Source organism: Schistocerca nitens, chromosome 2 (assembly GCF_023898315.1).
Source record: "Schistocerca nitens isolate TAMUIC-IGC-003100 chromosome 2, iqSchNite1.1, whole genome shotgun sequence".
Classification (NCBI taxonomy): Eukaryota; Metazoa; Arthropoda; class Insecta; order Orthoptera; family Acrididae; genus Schistocerca; species Schistocerca nitens.
This window is the reverse complement of record NC_064615.1, coordinates 372,284,246-372,308,351: the sequence shown is the minus strand read 5'-3', so window position 1 is coordinate 372,308,351 and position 24,106 is coordinate 372,284,246. Positions and strand designations below refer to the sequence as shown.

Below are 24,106 nucleotides of genomic sequence, written 5' to 3'. Positions count from 1 at the left end.
ACAACTTATTTGTTTGTGGCTGTATGTGTTGAGAACCGAGATATCACGCTGTATCATTCTCTTGATAACTGCTTGAGCATCTCGGGACACAGTATTACGTGTGGCATCTTAAGAGTGTTATTTAATTATTAATAATATACATATACTTGAGACAAGATACCGGTTTCCACCAATACTTTATGTCTATGCAGTTTATTGTGTGGTTAAATCAGTAAGGAAAGTAGCTTCTATAGAAAGATCAACAGTCTTTGGTCATATATAGAAGCAATCTATCAGATGTTACACATCTGACAAGAGCTGTAGTCAAAACATACACAGCATTTATTTCTCACACAATACTGAATCAGCTGTTCATCCTCAAATTGTTGCCACTTATCAATACTTTTGCTAGTGTAATGACTACTTTGGAAGAAGGCATGTGAGGATAATTCATAGCTGGTTCACACACAAGGAACCGTCTGCAGTAATGTATGTGCACATGACACGTGTGCTGACAGATTATAGCGTGTGGACCTAAAATTTGCACAGAAATAAGGTATGTGTAATCCTGGATGTTGGAGTTACAAGTTAACCACACACAAGCGGATTTTAGCGACGAGCCACGGAAATTTTCCGACGGGTATATGAATATTTCTAGATGCTGTTTCAATTGTAGGCCAACATGAAATGAAATTTCAACTATAAAATTTGAAATCAAGTTTCAGAAAAGAGCTCAAAAATGTGCAAGCCTCTGAAAGAAGTAGAAAAATGGTGGGGCTATGAACTGTAGAAACTAAGACTATGGTGAGTGCCAATAAGAAGCTGCTCGTACTATGTTCATTACTGTATTATTCATAGCTGTGCTACATCCATTATTGTACTGGTATTGCGAATTACTGTACTTTACAGAGGATCAAGAATACACTCTTCCTAGCATATCGAAGCTTCACAATTTTCAGAGGAATGCCCACGATTCTGAATCAGATCCACATATCTGGAATGCTGCTTCCAGTAATCTAGTTTTGACCCATTTTGAGCGATTGTTCTTTTGAGGAGTATATGAGTACATAGCATACAAGTCAACAGCGATTCCCACAATTTTCTTCCTAATAACGTCCAAATTAACTTTCTGTTGACGATATAAACGAATTTGAAAAGCTAACGATTTACTACAGTATAATAAAGTCTGGAAACGTCGAAATATACAATGTACTTCGGCGAGACACAGCTGCAACTACAAAAACAGTCGGCTATGGCCTCTGTCCATTCAAGCATGCATTGCAGTTCAGGGACCGCAGATACATCACGAAAATCTAAATATATGCAACTAACAATGTCATTAGCGACTGTATTTTTCTCCCTCATTATAGCTGTCTTTTCCACTTAAAATTTTATTTAATGAAAATTGCTTCATCAACTTATTTCCTTATTTATGTATAAAGTGGCCGTCAGCTCCGTTTTGTATTGTAGAAACTAAATCATTTGTAGCTTTCAGATATCTGACCCTGCTTTTGGAAGATCACTCAATGAAAAAAATATCCAAGTCGCAACGGAATATTTGCAGTTTACCGCGAAAAAAGCACAATATAAGGAAATTGAAGATTAAATACACAAAAGCACAAAATCCACTACCAATATATATATATATATATATATATATATATATATATATATATATATATATATATATATATATATATATATATATATATATATTTGTGTGTGTGTGTGTGTGCTGTGAAAACAGTTTAGTTTCCGATGTTAGAGACGACATCAAAATTCTCTTCCCGAGAAACCTTGAGATCATGTGGCGTGACGTGAGCGTCCATTGATGGCCTATGTGAATGCTGCCAACTGAAATGCTTTGTGAAATACTTTTGTGGGTCGTGGCGTGACGACCAGTATGAATTGACCTGAATTATGATACGCTCTTTATACTACTCTTGCACTTTTGAGTGACTTCAGCGGCCTCTGCTAATTGTGAAACGTTTTGCTTAGAGATCTCATAGCTGTAGCCTCACTGGCGCCTCTCTCAGCTAGGCGTCTCATGCGGCGGCTTTTGTCACTTGGTCGTTAAACCGGCCCTAGATAGAGATGAAGACTCCTCCTGATTCCTCTCACCAGAGATACTTGTACTCAACTTGTGTGGTACAACGAGGGTAAATTTATGGAATTGTCTTTGGTTGCAATATCTTTGAGATGTAGTAGGGAAAAACCTCGGAATTGCCATCAGTGGAACAAGTTGGGACAAGGCAGTCAAGATGTCGACGAATGATTCTAAGGCGCCTGTGCGTTATGTCAAACGTGTGCAGTTTGGCATCCTTTCTCCAGATGAAATTGTTAGTAAACAATAGTCGGATCAGCTATTGTGTGTCTGAAAATGTTTGATTTAAAGTGCCATATTTTCAAAATTTTTGTACCCTGATTGTGTTGCGTAATTTGAAGTTTTCATTAGTAGTTGTAAGAAACATTACCCGAACAGGATTGTGTTAGGTTCTTAATATCTGGACAGATAATGAAATTCTTGTAGTGTTGCGTGTGTTTTGTCAGCACAAAAGGAGAAAAAGGAAGAAAGTCCTTGATAAATTTGGTAAATTCGTGGGTAGATTTAGTAGGATCTTGGGAATTAGTGATATGCAGTTTAGTTTTGTATGCAGAACTATCTTCCAGTAATTTAGCATAAAGCCTTGCAGGAGATGCCATTTTGCTTCTTCGAAAATGGTGTGGCTTATTCTACATTAGACGTATTGTTTTATGGATGGTCTACAATCCATTCGGGCAATAGTAATATTTTTGAGTGGGAAATATTGCATTCTCGATGTATTTTCTATTAAAATAAAATAATGTGCGAGGAAAGCTGCAGTGGGAGTTTTATCCCCACCAGAAACTTAACAACACCATACTTGATTTCCATCAAAGCTTCAGGTTCAGTGTTTGCGTCGGCTGAGTTTCCGTTTGTTTGGGAATATAGAAAAATCAGTGGTGTATGAGTAGAACCACTGAGTGATATTTTTGCCACGTGAATTTGAAGAAGCCATTAGGCATAGGAAATTGTTAAATTATTTTGTGTACGGAACCCCAATGTACTTGTTCATAGTTTCTCCAACACCAGCAACTTCATCGAAATATTGGCAGTTCTACATGAATTTTTGTAAATATTGTAATGCATATTAGTAAAAGAATAAATTATTTTGCTTCCTGTTATCCTTGTCTGTCTTTGATTGCTCGATTTACAATACTACAGATAATGTGTACTTGGTAAAGAAAGAACCAGCAGTATGAAGATGTGAAAGTGTAGCAGTTTTAGCACCTATTCTTTTTAACAATGAATAATTTCTCCCAGTTGTATGTAATCACATAATACCTATCCTTCTGACTTGCAAGTAGGCACTTATGAATGTAAGTTTGAAGACCATTGAATAAATTCCTGTAGTACTGGAAATTATTTAAGCTATTAAATAAGGATGAACATTTGTCACGTTTGTTCTTATTGACAGAGAGAGAAAAGGGGAGGTGGAGCAGGGGATAAAAACCTTGTGTACATGAAATTGCACTCAATTTTCCGATTACATGGTTTTGCAATATTGTAGTGAGAAAGGAATTTAATTAGTCTTCAGTTTATATAAAAGGGTGATGATGTACATTGCTGTCTGAATTGGATGATTGATAGGGACATGGGCTCTACATCAAAATGTCCTAATCCATAAGGTGTATGAGGGGAAAGTGGTATTAAAATAATAAAATTGGTAAAATTCAGTTGGAAATTGATTTAACGCAAAATTGACCTATGAGTTATTTGGTAATACTTCAAAAGGTTGTGACAAGCAACATTTCAGCACTAAATTTATCTGTTGAGTGTGAAATGTGGCTTTTTCTGGTTGTTCAAACTAGGACACAACAAACTTACTGCTCCAGTGTGAGCCTGTGTTCCATGAATAATGACCTTTGTTGTCACTGGGATGTTGATACCTAATTTTCCTTCCTACCTTCTTTACTGTTGTGGAATTGTGCTATAAATTGTTTAATTTCTAGGATTGTTTATTGTTCAATAACTTAATGTGTTACAGGAATGTTTCATATAGACCGTGGAAGAGTAGGTCATAACTCGCCAAATAGTTGTAATGTTAAGCAGTGGAGAGGTGTTTTAAAAAGATCTCACTGTGATGGGAAACTATATGAAAGCTAAGCAACTTTTTATCCCTTTTTGTGCTTGCTGTTCGCCTAGTGCCTCATGTGTTATGGATAGTGACCATGTTAATTCATTTCTATACCTATAGTTACTTTATATGCTAGAAAGCGATAGTTGAGTCTCTTGCAGTATTCAGATCACTCGCCTCCCTGTGAGTGAGATGGTGCAGTGGTTAATATGTGGAACTAATATTTTAAAGGATCAGAGTTCAAATATCTCTCCAACCATCCAAATTTAGCTTTTTGTGGCCCTAAGTCATGTAAGGCAAATGCCAGGATGGCTCATATGGAAAGAACACAGATTACCTTTTTCCACATAAGCATGTGTCCTGTCTGACCTTTGTTCCTTTTCTATATTTCATGTATTATATTGCATCCTCCTTCTGTCTCAGTAGTTGTACTTACAAACTTAGAAAAAAATTTCCTTCTATCCTTATGCAAATGTATTACTGTGTGGGTTTTCCAAGATTTTAAAAATTCATGTTTGTGTTATTACTGAAGTTGAAGGGAAAGTAAGGTCCTCGTGAGACAAGTGACATTAAAATGCAATAATAGCTTGCAGCTGTGAGTATCATATACCACTTTTTAATGTGTAGTTTTCTGGGTGAAGATATGCTGATATCATATTTTTCTGTGCTGAAGATTTGGTTGTGTCCTCTACTGCACAGAGCTTTGTGGTACTGAATTTTAAATGGGCATTTAATATGTCATTATATGTCTTTTCAGCGACGTATGTCAGTCACAGAGGGCGGTATCCGCTACTCGGAAACGTATGAAGGTGGTCGACCAAAGCTCGGTGGGCTGATGGATCCACGACAGGGTGTGATGGACAGAAATTCCCGATGTCAGACCTGTGCAGGTGAAATCACTGTAGTTGTACCAAAGCAATAATTTTTATACTTGGTTTAATTCTGAGTGACTAATTGTTTTTTTGTTGCAGGAAACCAAACTGAGTGTCCTGGACACTTTGGCCACATAGATCTCGCAAAGCCAGTGTTCCATGTTGGTTTCCTTACTAAAACTATAAAGATTCTGCGTTGCGTTTGTTTTTATTGTTCAAAGCTTCTCGTCAGTCCGGTAAGACAGTAGTATTTATGTATATTTTATTTCAGTCTTTTGATTCAAGGTAGAATAATAAAATACTATTTATATGTATGTCCTTTAAAGTGTTCAAATCATAGAGGTAGCATTGTAATAAAAGGAGCACTGTTAAGTTTCTGTAGAGCATAGAAAATAATTTTTTTTAGGAAGATTGTATTTCTTATACATTAAATTTTCTCAACAAAATTGTTCCCGAGTTTATGACTTTGCTTCTCTCATTGATTGAGTAAGCTGTTTATGAATTAATGATATAATAACAGTGTCGTATTTGTGGCTTATGCACTCATTATTATGCTGACAATGTAACAAATCAATATTTCTCATCATTTCAGACTAATCCAAAGATTAAGGAAGTTGTTATGAAATCAAAAGGTCAGCCAAGAAAGCGACTTACTTATGTATATGACCTGTGCAAGGGAAAGAACATTTGCGAAGGTGGTGATGAGATGGATTTGAATAAAGATAACCCTGATGATCCCAACAATCAACAGGTACAACTATACCATATTTCATTCTTACAGAAACTTCTGTGATCCACCAAAATTATGAAATTCTTTTGTTGTCAGCCTCGTAAGCAAGGTCACGGAGGTTGTGGCCGATACCAGCCAAGTATTCGTCGTGCTGGACTTGATTTGACTGCCGAATGGAAGCATGTCAATGAAGATTCACAAGAGAAAAAAATCAGCTTAAGTGCAGAGAGAGTCTGGGAAATCCTGAAACACATAACAGATGAAGAATGCTTCATTCTTGGAATGGATCCAAAATTTGCAAGGCCTGATTGGATGATATGTACAGTACTTCCTGTGCCACCACTTTCAGTGCGCCCTGCTGTTGTTATGTATGGTTCTGCGAGAAACCAGGTGTGTTGGTTGAATGCTGAGTGCATTCTCAGGAACAAAGAGTCATTATAATAGCAAGTTGATTCTCTCTCTCTCTCTCTCTCTCTCTCTCTCTCTCTCTCTCTCTCTCTCTCTCTGTCTCTCTGTCTCTGTGTGTGTGTTGGGGGGGGGGGGGGAGGGTGGTGAACAATTTTTTATTGATGCTAATGCTTTGCTTTCATTAATTGCGCAGAACTCTTTCGTAAAATCAAAGTGTAATATCTACTTTGTTTGACTTATTCTGCATACTTTGAGTTACTGTATGCAGTTCTGTAAATGGTTAATAATTTTGTGTGCCTTTGTTTTCCAGGATGATCTCACACACAAGCTCGCTGATATTATAAAATCCAACAATGAACTGATGCGAAATGAACAGGCTGGAGCTGCAGCACATGTGATATCAGAAAACATCAAAATGTTGCAGTTCCATGTTGCCACACTAGTCGATAATGATATGCCTGGTCTACCACGGTAAGCTGTATTCTTCATTAGATGTTGAATGGGTAAAAGTTGATAAGTGCAGTTCATTATGAAGTGTGTTTTAATAAGGTGACATGCACAGTTAAGTAAGAAATGAACCACTCTAAACAATGAAGTACGAAGTTGATTGATTAAATTTTGCCATGGTGGTACAATGGTACGTATTTGTTTAGAATGTAATTTATTAAAATGTCAAAGATGAAATGAATGTAAGCTAAGGGAAAAACACCTTTAACTTTTGCAATGTATCATCATACAAGCCTAAAGCCTAGCGTTATTCTCTGTACTCATAGATTGGAAAGTGTATTTTCCATTTGAACCAAGGCTCTCGTCCAGTTGTAATTATTATGGAGTAGAGTTCTCAAAAAAATAATTTTGTTTAGGATGATACAAGCGCTTGCAATGATCCAGATGTCAGTGCTGTCTTGATTGGAGAAAACCAGAATCTTACCTTGCAGTTGTTCAGATTGACATTGTGGTGCTAAAACTTGTATTTTGCAGAGTTCCACCAATAATGCTTGATACTTTGTGATGACTGTGGCTTGGAGTCCACTTTGATTATTGCCTTGTTATGTACACAACATTTAATTGCCTGAGAGTTTTTTAGGTTGAAACACACATGTACCACATGTCTTGCTTTTGCATTTATGTTAGCTGTTATTGTAGCTTTCCTTCACTTATTACAACAATTTTGAAAATTCCACAAATTTTATATAGAATTGTGACAGTAGCGAGTTCTGTGCCTATGCATCAGAGTGTAGGTTATATTTAATACATAAGCAGATTATTTCTCTCCATACATCTTGGGTATTCAAATATGCTTAGCAGTGGCATAGTGGGTAGCTTTCCATTGGTTGCAGTGGAATTGCAGAATTTTTTGAAGATACAAACTCAAATTGTGCAATAATTTTATAATTCATTGTTTGTAGAGTTGACCCTACTCTTTTACAATCTTATTTTAATAGTGCTGAATTATTCCGGTGTCTTAATTTTATGGTTTATTAAGGATTGAAATTTTTATTTATGAAAACTATTTGTTCTGGTTTTACAAAATTATCTTTATGTTTCTAGTGCAATGCAGAAGTCCGGAAAACCTCTGAAAGCCATAAAAGCTCGGTTAAAAGGAAAAGAAGGGAGAATTCGAGGAAATTTGATGGGTAAACGAGTGGATTTTTCAGCAAGAACTGTAATTACTCCTGACCCAAATCTTCGTATTGATCAAGTTGGTGTTCCGAGGTCCATCGCACAGAACATGACATTTCCTGAAATAGTAACTCCTTTTAACATTGACAAGTAAGTCAGTGTTTTGCTGTTATGATATGAGTTTGATTTGTTAAAGTGGTAAATGGCAGACATATGTGTTATTATTATTATTTGTTAATATTTTATCATTCCTCAGGCCATTTTTAACTAAAAGTATGTATTCAACTTCACTAGTAAAGTGACAAATTTGTGATTTCTGCAGCTCTCCTTCTTGTTACCTTTAACACAGATTTATCTATACCCAACTTTAGGTTTTCTAAAATAAACAGTTTTTGTCTTGCTGATTACCCTTGAGAATTCAGATTTAGTGGTATTGTTGACCTTATCAGTATTAATGTTTAATGAAGGGAATGTATGTCAAGTCATGGAGGTCTTTGACTTTTTGTAACATAATTTTGTTAATTAGATGTTCCTATGCAGATATGAATAGGAAAATAGGAATGCGGGTAAGCTACTACAAATAGCATAGTGAACGCATTATTGTGGCCAAGATAGATACGAAGCCCACACCTACTACAGTAGTACAAGTTTATATGCCAACTAGCTCAGCAGATGACGAAGAAATTGAAGAAATGTATGAGGAAATAAAAGAAATTATTCAGATAGTGAAGGGAGACGAAAATTTAATAGTCATGGGTGACTGGAATTCGAGTGTAGGAAAAGGGAGAGAAGGAAACATAGTAGGTGAATATGGATTGGGGCTAAGAAATGAAAGAGGAAGCCGCCTGGTAGAATTTTGCACAGAGCACAACTTAATCATAGCTAACACTTGGTTTAAGAATCATGATAGAAGGTTGTATACATGGAAGAACCCTGGAGATACTAAAAGGTATCAGATAGATTATATAATGGTAAGACAGAGATTTAGGAACCAGGTTTTAAATTGTAAGACATTTCCAGGGGCAGATGTGGACTCTGACCACAATCTATTGGTTATGACCTGTAGATTAAAACTGAAGAAACTGCAAAAAGGTGGGAATTTAAGGAGATGGGACCTGGATAAACTGAAAGAACCAGAGGTTGTAGAGAGTTTCAGGGAGAGCATAAGGGAACAATTGACAGGAATGGGGGAAAGAAATACAGTAGAAGAAGAATGGGTAGCTTTGAGGGATGAAGTAGTGAAGGCAGCAGAGGATCAAGTAGGTAAAAAGACGAGGGCTAGTAGAAATCCTTGGGTAACAGAAGAAATATTGAATTTAATTGATGAAAGGAGAAAATATAAAAATGCAGTAAATGAAGCAGGCAAAAAGGAATACAAATATCTCAAAAATGAGATCGACAGGAAGTGCAAAATGGCTAAGCAGGGATGGCTAGAGGACAAATGTAAGGATGTAGAGGCTTATCTCACTAAGGGTAAGAGAGATACTGCCTACAGGAAAATTAAAGAGACCTTTGGAGATAAGAGAACCACTTGTATGAACATCAAGAGTTCAGATGGAAACCCAGTACTAAGCAAAGAAGGGAAAGCAGAAAGGTGGAAGGAGTATATAGAGGGTCTATACAAGGGCGATGTGCTTGAGGACAATATTATGGAAATGGAAGAGGATGTAGATGAAGATGAAATGGGAGATACGATACTGCGTGAAGAGTTTGACAGAGCACTGAAAGACCTGAGTCGAAACAAGGCCACCGGAGTGGACAACATTCCATTGGAACTACTGACGGCCTTGGGAGAGCCAGTCCTGACAAAACTCTACCATATGTGTTGATAGATGCGAGAATTACCGAACTATCAGTTTAATAAGCAACAGCTGCAAAATACTAACACGAATTCTTTACAGACGAATGGAAAAACTAGTAGAAGCCGACCTCAGGGAAGATCAGTTTGGATTCCGTAGAAATACTGGAACACATGAGGCAATACTGACCTTAAGACTTATCTTAGAAGAAAGATTAAGGAAAGGCAAACCTACGTTTCTAGCATTTGTGGACTTAGAGAAAGCTTTTGACAATGTTGACTGGAATACTCTCTTTCAAATTCTGTAGGTGGCAGGGGTAAAATACAGGGAGCGAAAGGCTATTTACAATTTGTCCATAAACCAGATGGAAGTTATAAGAGTCGAGGAACATGAAAGGGAAGCAGTGGTTGGGAAAGGAGTGAGACAGGGTTGTAGCCTCTCCCTGATGTTATTCAATCTGTATATTGAGCAAGCAGTAAAGGAAACAAAAGAAAAATTCGGAGTAGGTATTAAAATCGATGGAGAAGAAATAAAAACTTTGAGGTTCGCCGATGACATTGTAATTCTGTCAGAGACAGCAAAGGACTTGGAAGAGCAGTTGAACGGAATGGATGGTGTCTTGAAGGGAGGATATCAGATGAACATCAACAAAAGCAAAACGAGGATAATGGAATGTAGTCAAATTAAGTCGGGTGATGTTGAGGGTATTAGATTAGGAAATGAGACACTTAAAGTAGTAAAGGAGTTTTGCTATTTGGGGAGCAAAATAACTGATGATGGTCGAAGTAGAGAGGATATAAAATGTAGACTGGCAATGGCAAGGAAAGCGTTTCTGAAGAAGAGGAATTTGTTAACATCGAGTATAGATTTAAGTGTCACGAAGTCATCTGTGAAAGTATTTGTATGGAGTGTAGCCATGTATGGAAGTGAAACATGGACGGTAAATAGTTTGGACAAGAAGAGAATAGAAGCTTTCGAAATGTGGTGCTACAGAAGAATGCTGAAGATTAGATGGGTTGATCACATAACTAATGAGGAGGTACTGAATAGGATTGGGGAGAAGAGGAGTTTGTGGCACAACTTGACCAGAAGAAGGGATCGGTTGGTAGGACATGTTCTGAGGCATCAAGGGATCACCAATTTAGTATTGGAGGGTAAAAATCGTAGGGGGAGACCAAGAGATGAATACACTAAGCAGATTCAGAAGGATGTAGGTTGCAGTAGGTACTGGGAGATGAAGCAGCTTGCACAGGATAGAGTAGCATGGAGAGCTGCATCAAACCAGTCTCAGGACTGAAGACCACAACAACAACATGCAGATATTGTAAATGGTTGTTTCTGAGCAATTATGTGCCCAAGTTGGGAAGTTTACTGTAGGAAATAAGTTGATGACAGTGATACTGAAAGCAGTAAATGCTTATTGGAAAAATTCATAAGAAAATATGTATTAAAATTACCAACAACCATTACATCCTTCTTTTGTTCTCTTAAATAGGCCAGTTGAGATTCATGATCATTTATGAACATATTAAAATCACCTGGTGGTGCTTGGTGTGCAGCTACTATGACAAAGGATATTTTATGCAACTCTGTCACGTGTTTCTATATTGCGCTCCAAGAAAACTTTTACTTCTCACATAACATTGTTTTTCCTTGCGAATTTCAAATAAGTTATTAATTTTTAGTTAGCAATGCTAATAATTATATCATTTACTTTAATAGAAAGGATTTAAAAACTACGCAATAATGAGTAGGGTTTGGTGTAACTCTTCTGTCCAATAACTTGGAGTTAAAGTACTATTTCAGGAAGCCCATATCTTACCCGAAATAATCACTGTTAGGGAACATAAATGTTATTTGTGTTACTGTTAAGCATTTAACTTTCTACAGGATGCAAGAATTGGTACGTAGAGGAAATTCACAGTATCCTGGTGCAAAATACATCGTCCGTGACAATGGAGAGCGTATTGATTTGCGTTTCCATCCAAAATCTTCAGATCTGCATTTGCAGTGTGGATATAAAGTAGAACGACATGTCCGTGATGGAGACTTGGTGATTTTTAATCGGCAACCAACTCTTCACAAAATGTCAATGATGGGACATCGTGTTAAAGTTTTACCATGGTCAACATTCCGTATGAATCTCAGGTGAGGACAGTGTTTAAGCCAACCTTTAAAAATATTATATATATGTCATTTATGTTATCACAACAGTGAGACAGTAAATTTTCCCGTAAGATTTGTTTCTGTGCCATAGTTATTAGTTTGGTTATGGTTTTTTTGACCAGTGTGGATGCTACAAATGATTTCTCAGTTCTCTTTTATTTATTATAAATAACAATTGCTTCAGTTGATGATTGTTCATTATTATGAATGTTTAAATAAGTAAGATTTGTAACTTACTAATAGTAAATAAAGAGTATAGAGGGTGGCCAAAAATTTCTGAAACACTTGTAGTGATGTTGCAGGTCAGATCGTACAGACACACAAATGTTAAGAAAAAAATTCAACACATTGCACTGTTTCCGTGTTATTTAGCATTAAAATTAGCCAATGGGGCATCATGTGCTCACATTCAAGCAGCCTACCAGAGGCAGTGTTGCCCAAGAAGTACTTTGTTTGGTTAACCGAAACTTGAATGCACAACGACCTTATCTGCTAACTTCAGCACTGAATAACTCAGAAACAGTGCACATATCAAATTTTTTTCTTAACATTTCAGTCTCAGTACAACCAGCCCTGCAACATCCCTACAAGCGTTTCAGACATTTCCTGACTACCCTGTGTAGTGTGTGACATATTGGCTTAAGGTGTCTGCATTAGGTATCTAATTTGGTGTTTATTGTTTAGTTCTATTTCCTCAGAGTCCGAAAAAGTAAAATCATTGTTTCTTTATAGTTGCACATCACCATACAATGCTGATTTCGATGGTGATGAAATGAATCTGCATGTGCCACAGTCAATGGAGACAAGAGCAGAGATTGAAAATCTCCACATCACACCTAGGCAAATCATTACTCCTCAAGCAAACAAACCAGTTATGGGTATTGTGCAGGACACACTCACAGCTGTGAGGAAGATGACAAAGAGAGATGTTTTCCTTGAAAAGGTATTGTAAAATGAGAATTTATAAACATTTTTATAACAGGATAGGAGCTTCTGAAGAAATACTGCAAGTAGATCAATGCTTAATAATACTGTTTAGATTTTGTTTCTAAGGTTGTTGAAACATTTTATTTAGTTTGAATGATTTTTATATTTGTGGAGCATATTGTCAACTTGTTATAAGTGATTAACTACATAACTTCATGTAGGTTTTTTAATTCATGTTATCTTCAACTTCTCAGTCTTACAGTTATTAATATTTCAACTTATTAGTTAAACTCATCAGCAGTATTTCTCTAGCAGACCTGAAATGCAGATTATCCAATAAGGGTAGGAGGAACTGTGATGCCAACTATTATTTCTATCTTGCCAGCATTTTCCAAGTTTCAGGTTGCTATCCAATGGAGTTTCATCTGCACCATGAATCCCTTTTATTTCCACATGGCTTTACAAATGCCAGGTCTGCAATTTCTTCGCAAACTGTTAACACTGTTCATTTATTCTGAATGCTTCTCCACGTGATCTATTGATTTTAATAGTTTCCACAGAGAGCTGGCACCCCACCTCCAACCAATCTTTCGTTGTAACGCAGGCAACGGTTTTGTAACACTTGCTATAACTTTCTGTACAGCACAAAAATCACACATCGTATCTCATATCACATGCTTGCTGAAGTCATCTATTTCACACGTACTGTACGAACAGGTCTCCTAAGGAAAGAAAAGAAAGATACTCTGTAGAAGCAAAGACAGCATTGTTCTCTATGAGGTAATAGTGTATCACATAATCCATGCAATACATAGTTGTACTTCTATATCAAGTGATCTCGCATTAGTCGAATTCACAAATTGCAGTAATGCTCATGGACTAGGACTAAGACTGTCGAATAAAAGAATGATTGAAATTAACCACTTCTTTCCTAGAGAATCACTAATATGAGTGTTAGTGAACTTCAGCAGTCTCTTTATGTTGGCCATGCTTGTTCCGGTTTGATAACAGCTCACTTTCTTGGCTGAGTGAGCAGGTGTAGCAGTTTGTTCTGCTGTTTATCCATGCCACAGTATTTAATAACACTTGTTATCATTTTGCGAGCTTGGCTGCAAATCACTGCTCATTCTATGAATATGAGTGGGAGGAATTGAAGGCGATCACCATCAATGAAGTGGCAGTAGACTTATTCATTTTGGAAGTAATAAATTGATTTGCAACATGTAAGTCATAACACAGCAAAATTAATCTGGAAATAATATGGCTATGAGATTATTAGAACTAAGGCTGGTAGCAAGCGAAAACAGATGACTCTTGTTCCAGAGACATTTAGTATTTCGACTTACATTGAAGCAGTGATTCTTGACAGTAAACACACTGTGGTTGTTTAGAAAGTGAACATACTATACCAACTTGGTATTTCTTTATGCATGAAATAGTATGTTTTGCCTGATTTTGAAAACAGTATGTCTGTTCCTCCTCTTGCAAGTTTCTTCTCAAATGTATGTCGAAAATTACTAGTATTGATATCCAAAGATATCAGTGACATCAGGGTGTTAAACCTGAATCTCGCTTCAGTTTCTCCTGCAATATTTGAAATTACTACCTCAGTTCTTTGAGTTTTTTATCTTTTAGTGAGATTTTGTATTACTGTAATTAAATTACCATGATTCAACTTTCAGGAACAAATGATGAATCTTCTTATGTTTCTTCCAATTTGGGATGGAAAGATGCCACAACCAGCCATTCTAAAGCCTAAACCTCTCTGGACAGGTCAGTAAATAAAATTATCAAACTGTGCTTTTGTGTTTAAACATTTTACAAAACTTTCATTGACCGTAATCAGAGAGATCATTATGTGAGATCACCGTTGAAAAAAGCATATAATTTTCATGTTGGGGGTTCAGTTAATCTGGGATAGTCAATAAATATATCCAAATAAACATTACATTTATTATGTAACATGTAAAATAATGCAAAGTGAAGAAAGGGTAAACCACTTGAAGGAAACACGAAAAATTAATTATTTGATAATGTAATAGTTTGTGATTTCACAAATTGTTAAATTACATTATCTCATTTGTTACCTGGGTAAACTTTGTAATAGCGGATAGTGATACGGAATACTGAAGTGTTTAACTATGTTTCCCTTTTATCATTATCAGTGATTGAGTTGATGGTTTTGCAGTTGCTTGCCATCTGGATGTAATGCTGAAGTAAGTTTTACCATTCTCAGTGAAGATGCTCAGCTGTATTAATAGTAATGCTTAATAACGGTTTCTGCATCACTAAAGGTCATGAAGTAATATTAATGTCCTTTGTCATTGTAACTGTTCAGGTACATAATCATGGCTGTAGAGATTTTGTGTTTGATGTAAATTGTCATGATTACTGGGCACCACTCATTTCTGAGTTTTCTCTCTAGCAGTTATAGAAATATCTTACGTAGGTACCACTGGTGGCTTAGAAGACCATTCTGTTCTAGATAGCATCTTCTTGGTATTTACTTGAAGAGACAGTTGAGAAAGACTTGATGGGAGAGATGTCCAAAGATATTGTGACAGTACAGACTGTTTACTGTGTCCATGTCCTCCCACTTTCTGGGTGAGGTTAGAGATGTGCATGTTCCGGAGAAATATTTTATTGATTTATAACTGAAACAAGCACATCACTGTCTGTCAAGGAAATGGAAGGATATGGAAATCACAGTTCATACTGCCACAGAATCTTTTGGGCATCTTTCACACCAGGTCCTTCTGTTTCAGATGAGCATCAGCCGTGATGCTGTCATTGTCTGAGAGAGTGATTCGAGTGGCAGATTGTGCAAGAACTAGGGTTTCAGTATGTTTACAGCGGGCCATATCGGTCAAATACTCTCTGAAAGCATTTGACAATGGTTACAGCACTTTAGTTATATGAGTTGGAGAAGCCTTGTCAGATCAGTATTGCAACTCTTATCTAGATGAGTTTGGTTAATCATTTTTAATGAAATCTGTTGTGAGCTCAATTTTTAGTTTAAACTAATTTATAATTGGAATTTCTTGGAGGTGTCAAATTTATCTAGAAGTTGATCATTAAATCACCTTGAAGTGCTTCATTCAGTTATTTTAATTGTTTAAGGCAGCTGACGTTCTTTAAAAGTCCTTTGTTAGGTTGTGGCATGTTAACATTTTTTTTTTGCAACAGCCTGGCACAGTAGCTCATGCCAGTGGTACTTTTGGAGGAGCAAAAGGCACAGCAAGATTAAGAGTGAGTTCTGTCAGAGATGGTACAAAGCCTATTCAGCAGAGTTTTAGCAAAGATTTATTCTGGAATGGAGAGCAGGGAAATGACACAACCGTTACTGCAAATGCTAGGGTTGCCTTTCTTACAAATGATAATTATGCTTTTTGTGTCAGTTCGTACTATTTCTTTTCCCCACATTAAAAGAATTAGGCTGAATTTCCTGGTTGTGAGAGGTGTAGTTCTCTGTGTATGAGTTCCAGAAGAATATTGTCTGGGCTGGGACTCTTTGCTTTTAGAATTTTAAGAGCTTTGCTGCACTCTAAATGACAGAGGTGCAGCCATCCAAGAATGAGGAGGATTTTGCCACAAATTTCAAATAACGTCTTATGTACCAGATACATTAGGGTTTAATTGTAAGTTAGAATTCTTTCCAGTTCCTCAAGATTTTTTTGGCTACCAGTGAGAATAGTGATATTGTCTAAATTTTCCTATTGAGGAATTTTGGGCCCATAGAGATTTTTGGATGCCTGTAGGTATGTTATGGTATCATGTAAAAATTTGAAGTAAATTGGTCAAGAAAATCTAGAGATTTTTAGTAACAACATTAAACACTGACTTATCTTTATACAGTAGTGTATATAAGTAATATATTTTTAACCCATTCTGATGTGTACAAGAAATTTAAACTTGTATGGAAATTCAACGGTCAGTGTGGCACAGTTTTTATGGGTTGAGTGAGTGAACTTGTACTTTATGGCATATACCACAGCCCACTATTTAATATTTTTTAGTTAAATCAGTATATCCTCCTCTTAACTTAAGCTGTAGGGTCCATATATATTTTTCCGTAATAGGTGTTTTCCTTAAATAGTTTGACTCAATTATACTAAATGGCATTTTTATGTCATATAAATAATTTCTGATCACTAGCTCATCATTTCCTAGGAACATAAAATAGGCTAATAGGAATGAAACTACTTCACATTTTCAGTCTGTGTATAAAATCACCAACAGGTGTCTTGCTTCAAAGAAAGTGTCCAGAGAGAAAACCTAATTTTTATTTGAAAGTTGTTTTATTCAACTAATGTCATGGGACGAATGTGATTACATGTAAAGTTAAATATTATTCATTGTTTTAAAAAAATCGGTAAAAGTTGTTTGCTCATTCCTTCCAACATAATGTACTGACAGAATTTGCCGCAACGACTGCTTGACATTGGGAAAATTTAATTGAACTGAGGAAGAATAGTGACGAACAGAATCAAGCTCTTCCACAGCCACAACAAAACTTATTGCAGGTGCATCATCATAATCATCATCATCATCATCTCTGCCACCACTACCATAAACTGTTTCAGCTGAAGTATGAAATGTGGACTGTCCTGACAGTCAACATTCCTGAAATGTCATAGTTATTGAGACATCTGTGGTAACCTTCTATTCTTCTTCAGGAAGAGCACTGTCTCCTGCAGTAACCAATGCTGTACGAAAGTGAGCATTTTCAAATCATTCTCAGTGCAGTAGGTTGAGTCCCAGCATTATAGGTAACAATAAACTTATCCTTAGTCTGTAATATGTTTCCTTTTCATTACTTCCTTTCTCTCTGGTAATAAAATTAATCTCTATATAACCACCTTAACTTGTTCTCATAGGATGCATTATGAATTGGTCTAGAGTATCATCTGTCATGCAGTTTGCAGGATAAACACAAGATGTTGTTGTTGTTGTTGTTGTTGTTGTTGTTGTGGTGGTGGTCTTCAGTCCTGAGACTGGTTTGATGCAGCTCTCCATGCTACTCTATCCTGTGCAAGCTTCTTCATCTCCCAGTACTTACTGCAAGATACTGAGAAATTTAGTTACCTTCTGTTGTGGAGTCTATCTGTCAGTAGTATAAGAAATCTTTGCTCGTCTGCTACAGTAATGTTGTTATGTCTTCTGAGTAACCTTCTAAAAAGTTTTGCTATCATTTAGGCATTTCTGTTGGCATTCTAAGTGTGAGGCATTGTTTTTAAAACACCTAGTCTTTAAGTCCTTGAATTTTTAATGATACTTTTCATTTTACGTGATACTTTTCATTTTACAAAATATTAACACACAACAGTGCAATCGATGTTAACTTGTGGCTTTTTGCTTTTGACATATATATATACCCTGTGAACAGGGCATGTTTATAAGGGATGTAAATTGAAAGATGCAGCAATGTCATGGCAAAACTGAAAATGTATCTGCCTTAATATCATGAAAAACTGTCTGGTCTGTTGAATAGTAAATTTTCTTCATTTAGTGAGTGTTATTACACAAAACTATCATAGACACAGAACTTAGCGCATTGGTAAACAACAAAATACTACAATGATTTTTGATTTACATGAAATTTTTTTCTACAGTCAATCACGTTTCTAGTTCAGTTAATCTTTCACATGATGCATCTTGGAGAAATAGTATCGTTCAATGTATTTTTTGTAATTTTATGAGGAGTTAAATGTGATACTTGCTGTGTGTGAGGTGCTGCATTATTTTGGAAACTCTATCACGTGAAAATTTATCATTACTACTCTTGTCATAGGGGAAATTTGAAGGAAACTAGACCTAGTTCTTTGTTGAACTAACAGCTTTTAAATTGCTGTACAGTTTCCATAATGATTCAGTTTGTTAATATGGGAATTTCTGTACCCTTATCTACACTATTTTGTGTCATCTAATGAAGAGTTCTTAGTTTACTGTGAAATAAAAAGTCAACGCTATGTTTACACCATATGAAATTTACATTTTTACCATAATATATGGCCACACATCTTCACTCATGGTGGTATTACATATATCTGTGACAGTGAAATTAAGCTTTAAAATGTTGAATTAATGTATTTACTTCCCGGTTTTGCAGGCAAGCAGTTGTTTTCTCTCATAATTCCTGGTAATGTGAACATGATTCGTACTCATTCCACACATCCTGATGAAGAAGATGATGGGCCCTACAAATGGATATCTCCAGGTGACACAAAGGTAAGATAGAAGTATTTGCATAAGGGCAGAAATGATTCCCTCCCCTCCCCCCTCCCCCTCTCCCCCTCTCCCCCTCCCCCCTCTCCCCCTCCCCCCTCTCCCCTCCCCCCTCTCCCCCTCCCCCCTCTCCCCCTCCCCCCTCTCCCCCTCCCCCCTCTCCCCCTCCCCCCTCTCCCCCTCCCCCTCTCCCCCTCTCCCCCTCCCCCCTCTCCCCCTCCCCCCTCTCCCCCTCCCCCCTCTCCCCCTCCCCCCTCTCCCCCTCCCCCCTCTCCCCCTCCCCCCTCTCCCCCTCCCCCCTCTCCCCCTCTCCCCCTCTCCCCCTCTCCCCCTCTCCCCCTCTCCCCCTCTCTCCTCTCCCCCTCTCCCCTCCTCTCCCTCTCCCCCTCTCCCCCCTCCCCCTCTCCCTCCCCCTCTCCCTCTCCCTCCCCCCTCTCCCTCCCCCCTCTCCCTCTCCCTCCCCCCTCTCCCTCTCCCTCCCCCTCTCCCTCTCCCTCCCCCCTCTCCCTCTCCCTCCCCCCTTTCCCTCCCCCTCTCCCTCCCCCTCTCCCTCCCCCTCTCCCCCATCTCCCTCCCTCTCTCCCCCTCCCCCTCTCTCCCTCCCTCTCTCCCCCTCCCCCTCTCTCCCTCCCTCTCTCCCCCTCCCCCTCTCTCCCTCCCTCTCTCCCCTCCCCCTCTCTCCCTCCCCCTCCCCCCTCCCCCTCTCTCCCTCCCTCTCCCCCCTCCCCCTCCCCCTCTCCCTCCCCCTCCCCCCTCCCCCTCCCCCTCCCCCTCTCCCTCCCCCTCCCCCTCTCCCTCCCACTCCCCCCTCTCCCTCTCCCTCCCCCCTCTCCCTCCCTCTCCCTCCCCCTCTCCCTCCCCCTCTCCCTCCCCCTCTCCCTCCCCTCCCATCCCCCTCTCCCTCCCCCTCCCCCTCTCCCTCCCCCTCCCCCTCTCCCTCCCCCTCCCCCTCCCCCTCCCCCTGTCCCTCCCTCTCCCTCCCTCTCTCCCTCCCCCTCTCCCTCTCCCTCCCCCTCTCCCTCTCCCTCCCCCTCTCCCTCCCGTCTCCCTCACCCTCTATCCCTCTCCCTCCCCCCTCTATCCCTCTCCCTCCCCCCTCTCCCTCTATCCCTCTCCCTCTATCCCTCTATCCCTCTCCCTCTATCCCTCTCTCCCTCTATCCCTCTCCCTCTATCCCTCTCCCTCCCTCCCCCCTCTCTCCCCATCCCCCCACTCTCTCTCCCTCTCCCCCCCTCTCTCCCTCTCCCCCTCCCTCCCCTTTTCACTCCTGGTACAAAATTTGCTGGTAGTATTGCTCGATAAGGCAACATATGGCCTCTAAATTGAGAATGTTAACTTCAGTGGACACACATGAAGATAACCCAGCTGAATTAAACATGAATTTCATTTAACATCATTGATTTTTCCTCCTAGGTAATGGTGGAGCATGGTGAACTTGTGATGGGCATTCTGTGTAAGAAAACACTGGGAACCTCAGCTGGTTCTCTACTGCATATTTGTTTCCTTGAATTGGGTCATGAAGTGTGTGGTCAATTTTATGGAAATATTCAGACTGTTGTGAACAACTGGCTGCTATTGGAAGGTAACTATTTAGTGAATGTTTAACAGACTTTATCTTAAATAACACTTATAGCTCAAGGTGATATATTAGTGTGAAGATGATAGATTTTGAATGCAAGCATTATAGTTGAGCTATAAGTGCTACTGTTTGATATAGATCCCACATGAAAAAGTGGAACCAGTTCACTTGTTGATGGAGATTTAAACTCTAAAATGCATCACTCGCAAATGTAACATTAAAGTGTGACAAATACTTTTCTTTTTACGCGTTGCAAAAGAAGTTTTTAGTATCATCTAAGAGCAGTGATTATTTTGAAATATTTATATCAAATATTAATAGTTATGTCACTCCAATTGTACAGTTATTTTGGCAGTTAAAATTGTGTTTGATGCATGTAATACATAAAAATATAAGTTTTTTTTCCATAATTTACTATTTCATTATGTAAGTTACACAGAGGAAAAGTACTACTCATTTCTCATTGAGGCTATCTGACAGCCACCCTGTATTGAATTTTACCATCTGAAGGATGATTTAGAAGTGCCAGATATTACATACTGATATACAAGGTGGACTAAAACCAATCAAACACCTTCTGGAAACAATTTTCCACAACTAATAGGATTTTCTCAAATATGAAAGAGCGTTACTCATCTGTTTTCCCAAGAGAAATTGAAAACTAGACATACTAAAAATACTCAGTAAATCTTGTGCTTTGTCGTCTTGCACCCTAGAGGCTCTAGTGAATGAGAAGGAAAGAAAGTGCAGAAGTATAGAGGAAACTAATTTCAAATCGAGATGCTAAGAGGTACTTACTGTATATGGAGGATGAATATTTTATGTGGAACACTCAAGACCAGGAACTTATTTTGATTGCATTCTAGTTGTGCTGTAGTCTTACCTTTATCGTATAAGTTTTCCACCTTGTCAAAAGCATGTCTTAGACTATTTTGTTTGTGTCATACTTTTAAAACACTGATTTTTTACTTGATAGGTCACTCAATTGGTATTGGAGACACCATTGCTGATCCTCAGACTTACACAGAAATCCAGAAAGCGATCAAAAAAGCTAAGGAAGATGTAATAGAAGTTATTCATAAGGCTCACAACATGGAGCTTGAACCAACTCCTGGTAATACTCTGCGACAGACTTTCGAGAATCAGGTACTTTTGTTGTACAATGGTTTACAAAATGTATTCACACTTTGAAATGCAGGATTGAACCATCAAAATATGTAAATATTGACTATCTTTTTTTAACTTACATTTTCTCTGATTTATAGGTGAACAGAATACTGAATGATGCTCGAGACAAAACTGGTGGTTCTGCCAAGAAGTCTCTGACAGAGTACAATAACTTAAAAGCTATGGTGGTTTCAGGTTCCAAAGGGTCAAACATCAACATCTCTCAGGTAACACTAATTGCATGCTTTCAGATGATGAATGAAAACAGTACATTCTGAAATGAAGTAATTGTTCTTTGTAATGTGCAGGTCATTGCTTGTGTGGGACAACAAAACGTTGAAGGAAAGCGAATACCATTTGGTTTTCGTAAACGAACATTACCACATTTTATTAAAGATGACTATGGTCCTGAATCCAGAGGTTTTGTTGAAAACTCATATCTGGCCGGTCTCACACCCTCAGAATTTTTCTTTCATGCTATGGGTGGTCGAGAAGGTCTTATTGATACAGCTGTGAAAACTGCTGAAACAGGTAATTTTGCAGTTTGTCAAAAAGTCTGTTTCTTGCCTGAAAATCGACAATGTTTCACTTGCTGTTATTTTTTAAATAAGTTTATGAAAGCACATAAATGATTAAATATTGCAGTCACAAACCAATCTTCGTGTGTTAATGATTTTTGTTGTTTTATTAGGATACATCCAGCGTCGTCTGATAAAGGCTATGGAAAGTGTAATGGTGCATTATGATGGAACAGTACGTAATTCTGTGGGTCAGCTCATTCAGTTGCGTTATGGGGAAGATGGGTTGTGTGGCGAGACTGTGGAATTTCAGAATCTCCCAACCATCAAACTCTCAAATAAAACATTCGAAAAGAAGTTCAAGTTTGACCCAACAAATGAACGGTAAGATAGCTCTGCTTCCTTGTCTGCTGCTCAATATGACTTTTTTATGTGGAGTATGTCAGAATGCCTTAAAAACAAGAATTTTGTGATAATAGTTTTGATTTGCATTCAGAATTAAAAAGTGCAATGCTCTTGGATTATTAGAGTCATGTTATATTTTAAATATTCTCTTTGCTGGTCATAAACAAGTTAGGACTTTTAATTTTTTTTATATTTTTTATCAGTGGTTTAGTCAAAAGCAATAATAGATGGATTATGAGATTTAAATGAAATCATACTTACCAGAGTCCTAACTTGTAGATTATGGATTTGAAGTAATAGTTATTACTTTGATAATCCTAATGGTGGATCTTTAGTGAAAACACATATTTCAACAAAGTCTACTCTCTTCAAAGGCAGTTAGTGTTTGTTTCCTGACCTATTAATACCATATGTATGAGTACTTAGAGTGATGCCTATGTTGTTGTGACACAGGAAAGTCCTGTGTGGAATGCCAATAATGCAAGGAATAAAGATAACCACTCATCATATTATTGAGTGCGCGCGCGCGCGCGCGCACACATACACACACACACACACACACACACACACACACACACACACACACACAGACACAGAGAGAGAGAGAGAGAGAGAGAGAGAGTTTTTTTTTTTTTGGGGGGGGGGTTGTTTCAGCAACTTAATGCCTCAACTGTAAGGTGAGTGGCTATCTTTGCCCCCTGGCATTATTTAAGACCTGTGTTCACATACTATTGCAGCATATCAAAAGTAGAAAAAATATTGTATTCAGATTATGAGTGACCTGTTCAATCTTTCTCACCTTTTCTAATCATCCCACTATCTTCCCTGGGAAAGGAGCTAACATTTCTATTAGGTAGAATAGTAGAAGGTAAGTATTACCGTTCTATCTCCTTGCAGTTTTAACTACATTCTTCACCAAGGAAAAGATTTATTTGCTTGGCATGTGATATTTTATAATTTGTTTAGTTAATAACATTACTTAGTTTACAGAACATTTTGGCCTGTGTAAAAATGCTGTAGGATAGGAGTAAGTACAATTAATGTTGATAAGACGAGGCTGTTCTTTTTACTAATAAATCTGATAGAAATATGTATTCTCTATACTGTCTTTGCAGTGTTTTCATTTGATTAATTTTATAGGCACCTGCGTCGTATATTCCATGAAGATGTCCTGCGAGAATTAATGGGCAGCAGTGAAGTAATATCTGAACTTGAGAAGGAATGGGAGCAGCTGTGCAGAGATCGTGAGGCTCTTAGGCAGATATTCCCAAGTGGAGAAAGCAAAGTTGTGTTGCCATGCAACTTGCAGCGTATGATATGGAATGTGAAGAAAATTTTCCATATAAATGAACGTGCCCCTACAGATCTAAGTCCACTCAGAGTTATTGAAGGTAAAAACAAAAACAAAGAATGTACTTAAGTCAACCTTAAATGAAGCATTGAAGTAATGGTCTTTCTACACTTATTGTATTTGATTATGTTGGGATCATTTTTGTAAAAGATGGAATGTTTTGTTCTATTTTCATTTTTCACGAGTAACACTTTATTTTA

General features: G+C 37.9%; 1 protein-coding gene across 1 annotated transcript in view; it reads left to right on the top strand.

The window, feature by feature from the left end:
* The first annotated feature begins 2,192 nt into the window (after positions 1-2,192).
* The window catches only part of LOC126236197 (DNA-directed RNA polymerase II subunit RPB1), a 47,230-nt gene continuing 25,316 nt past the window's right edge, over positions 2,193-24,106 (top strand). Inside the window, exons 1-17 of the mRNA XM_049945306.1 lie at positions 2,193-2,318; positions 4,894-5,026; positions 5,108-5,244; positions 5,601-5,759; positions 5,835-6,128; positions 6,457-6,617; positions 7,698-7,919; positions 11,459-11,716; positions 12,467-12,677; positions 14,344-14,434; positions 18,771-18,889; positions 20,300-20,468; positions 21,442-21,611; positions 21,731-21,859; positions 21,941-22,163; positions 22,324-22,534; positions 23,696-23,946. Coding sequence (XP_049801263.1) covers positions 2,241-2,318; positions 4,894-5,026; positions 5,108-5,244; positions 5,601-5,759; positions 5,835-6,128; positions 6,457-6,617; positions 7,698-7,919; positions 11,459-11,716; positions 12,467-12,677; positions 14,344-14,434; positions 18,771-18,889; positions 20,300-20,468; positions 21,442-21,611; positions 21,731-21,859; positions 21,941-22,163; positions 22,324-22,534; positions 23,696-23,946 — 3,016 coding nt within the window. The 5' untranslated portion in view covers positions 2,193-2,240. The remainder of the gene's footprint in view (positions 2,319-4,893; positions 5,027-5,107; positions 5,245-5,600; positions 5,760-5,834; positions 6,129-6,456; positions 6,618-7,697; positions 7,920-11,458; positions 11,717-12,466; positions 12,678-14,343; positions 14,435-18,770; positions 18,890-20,299; positions 20,469-21,441; positions 21,612-21,730; positions 21,860-21,940; positions 22,164-22,323; positions 22,535-23,695; positions 23,947-24,106) is intronic.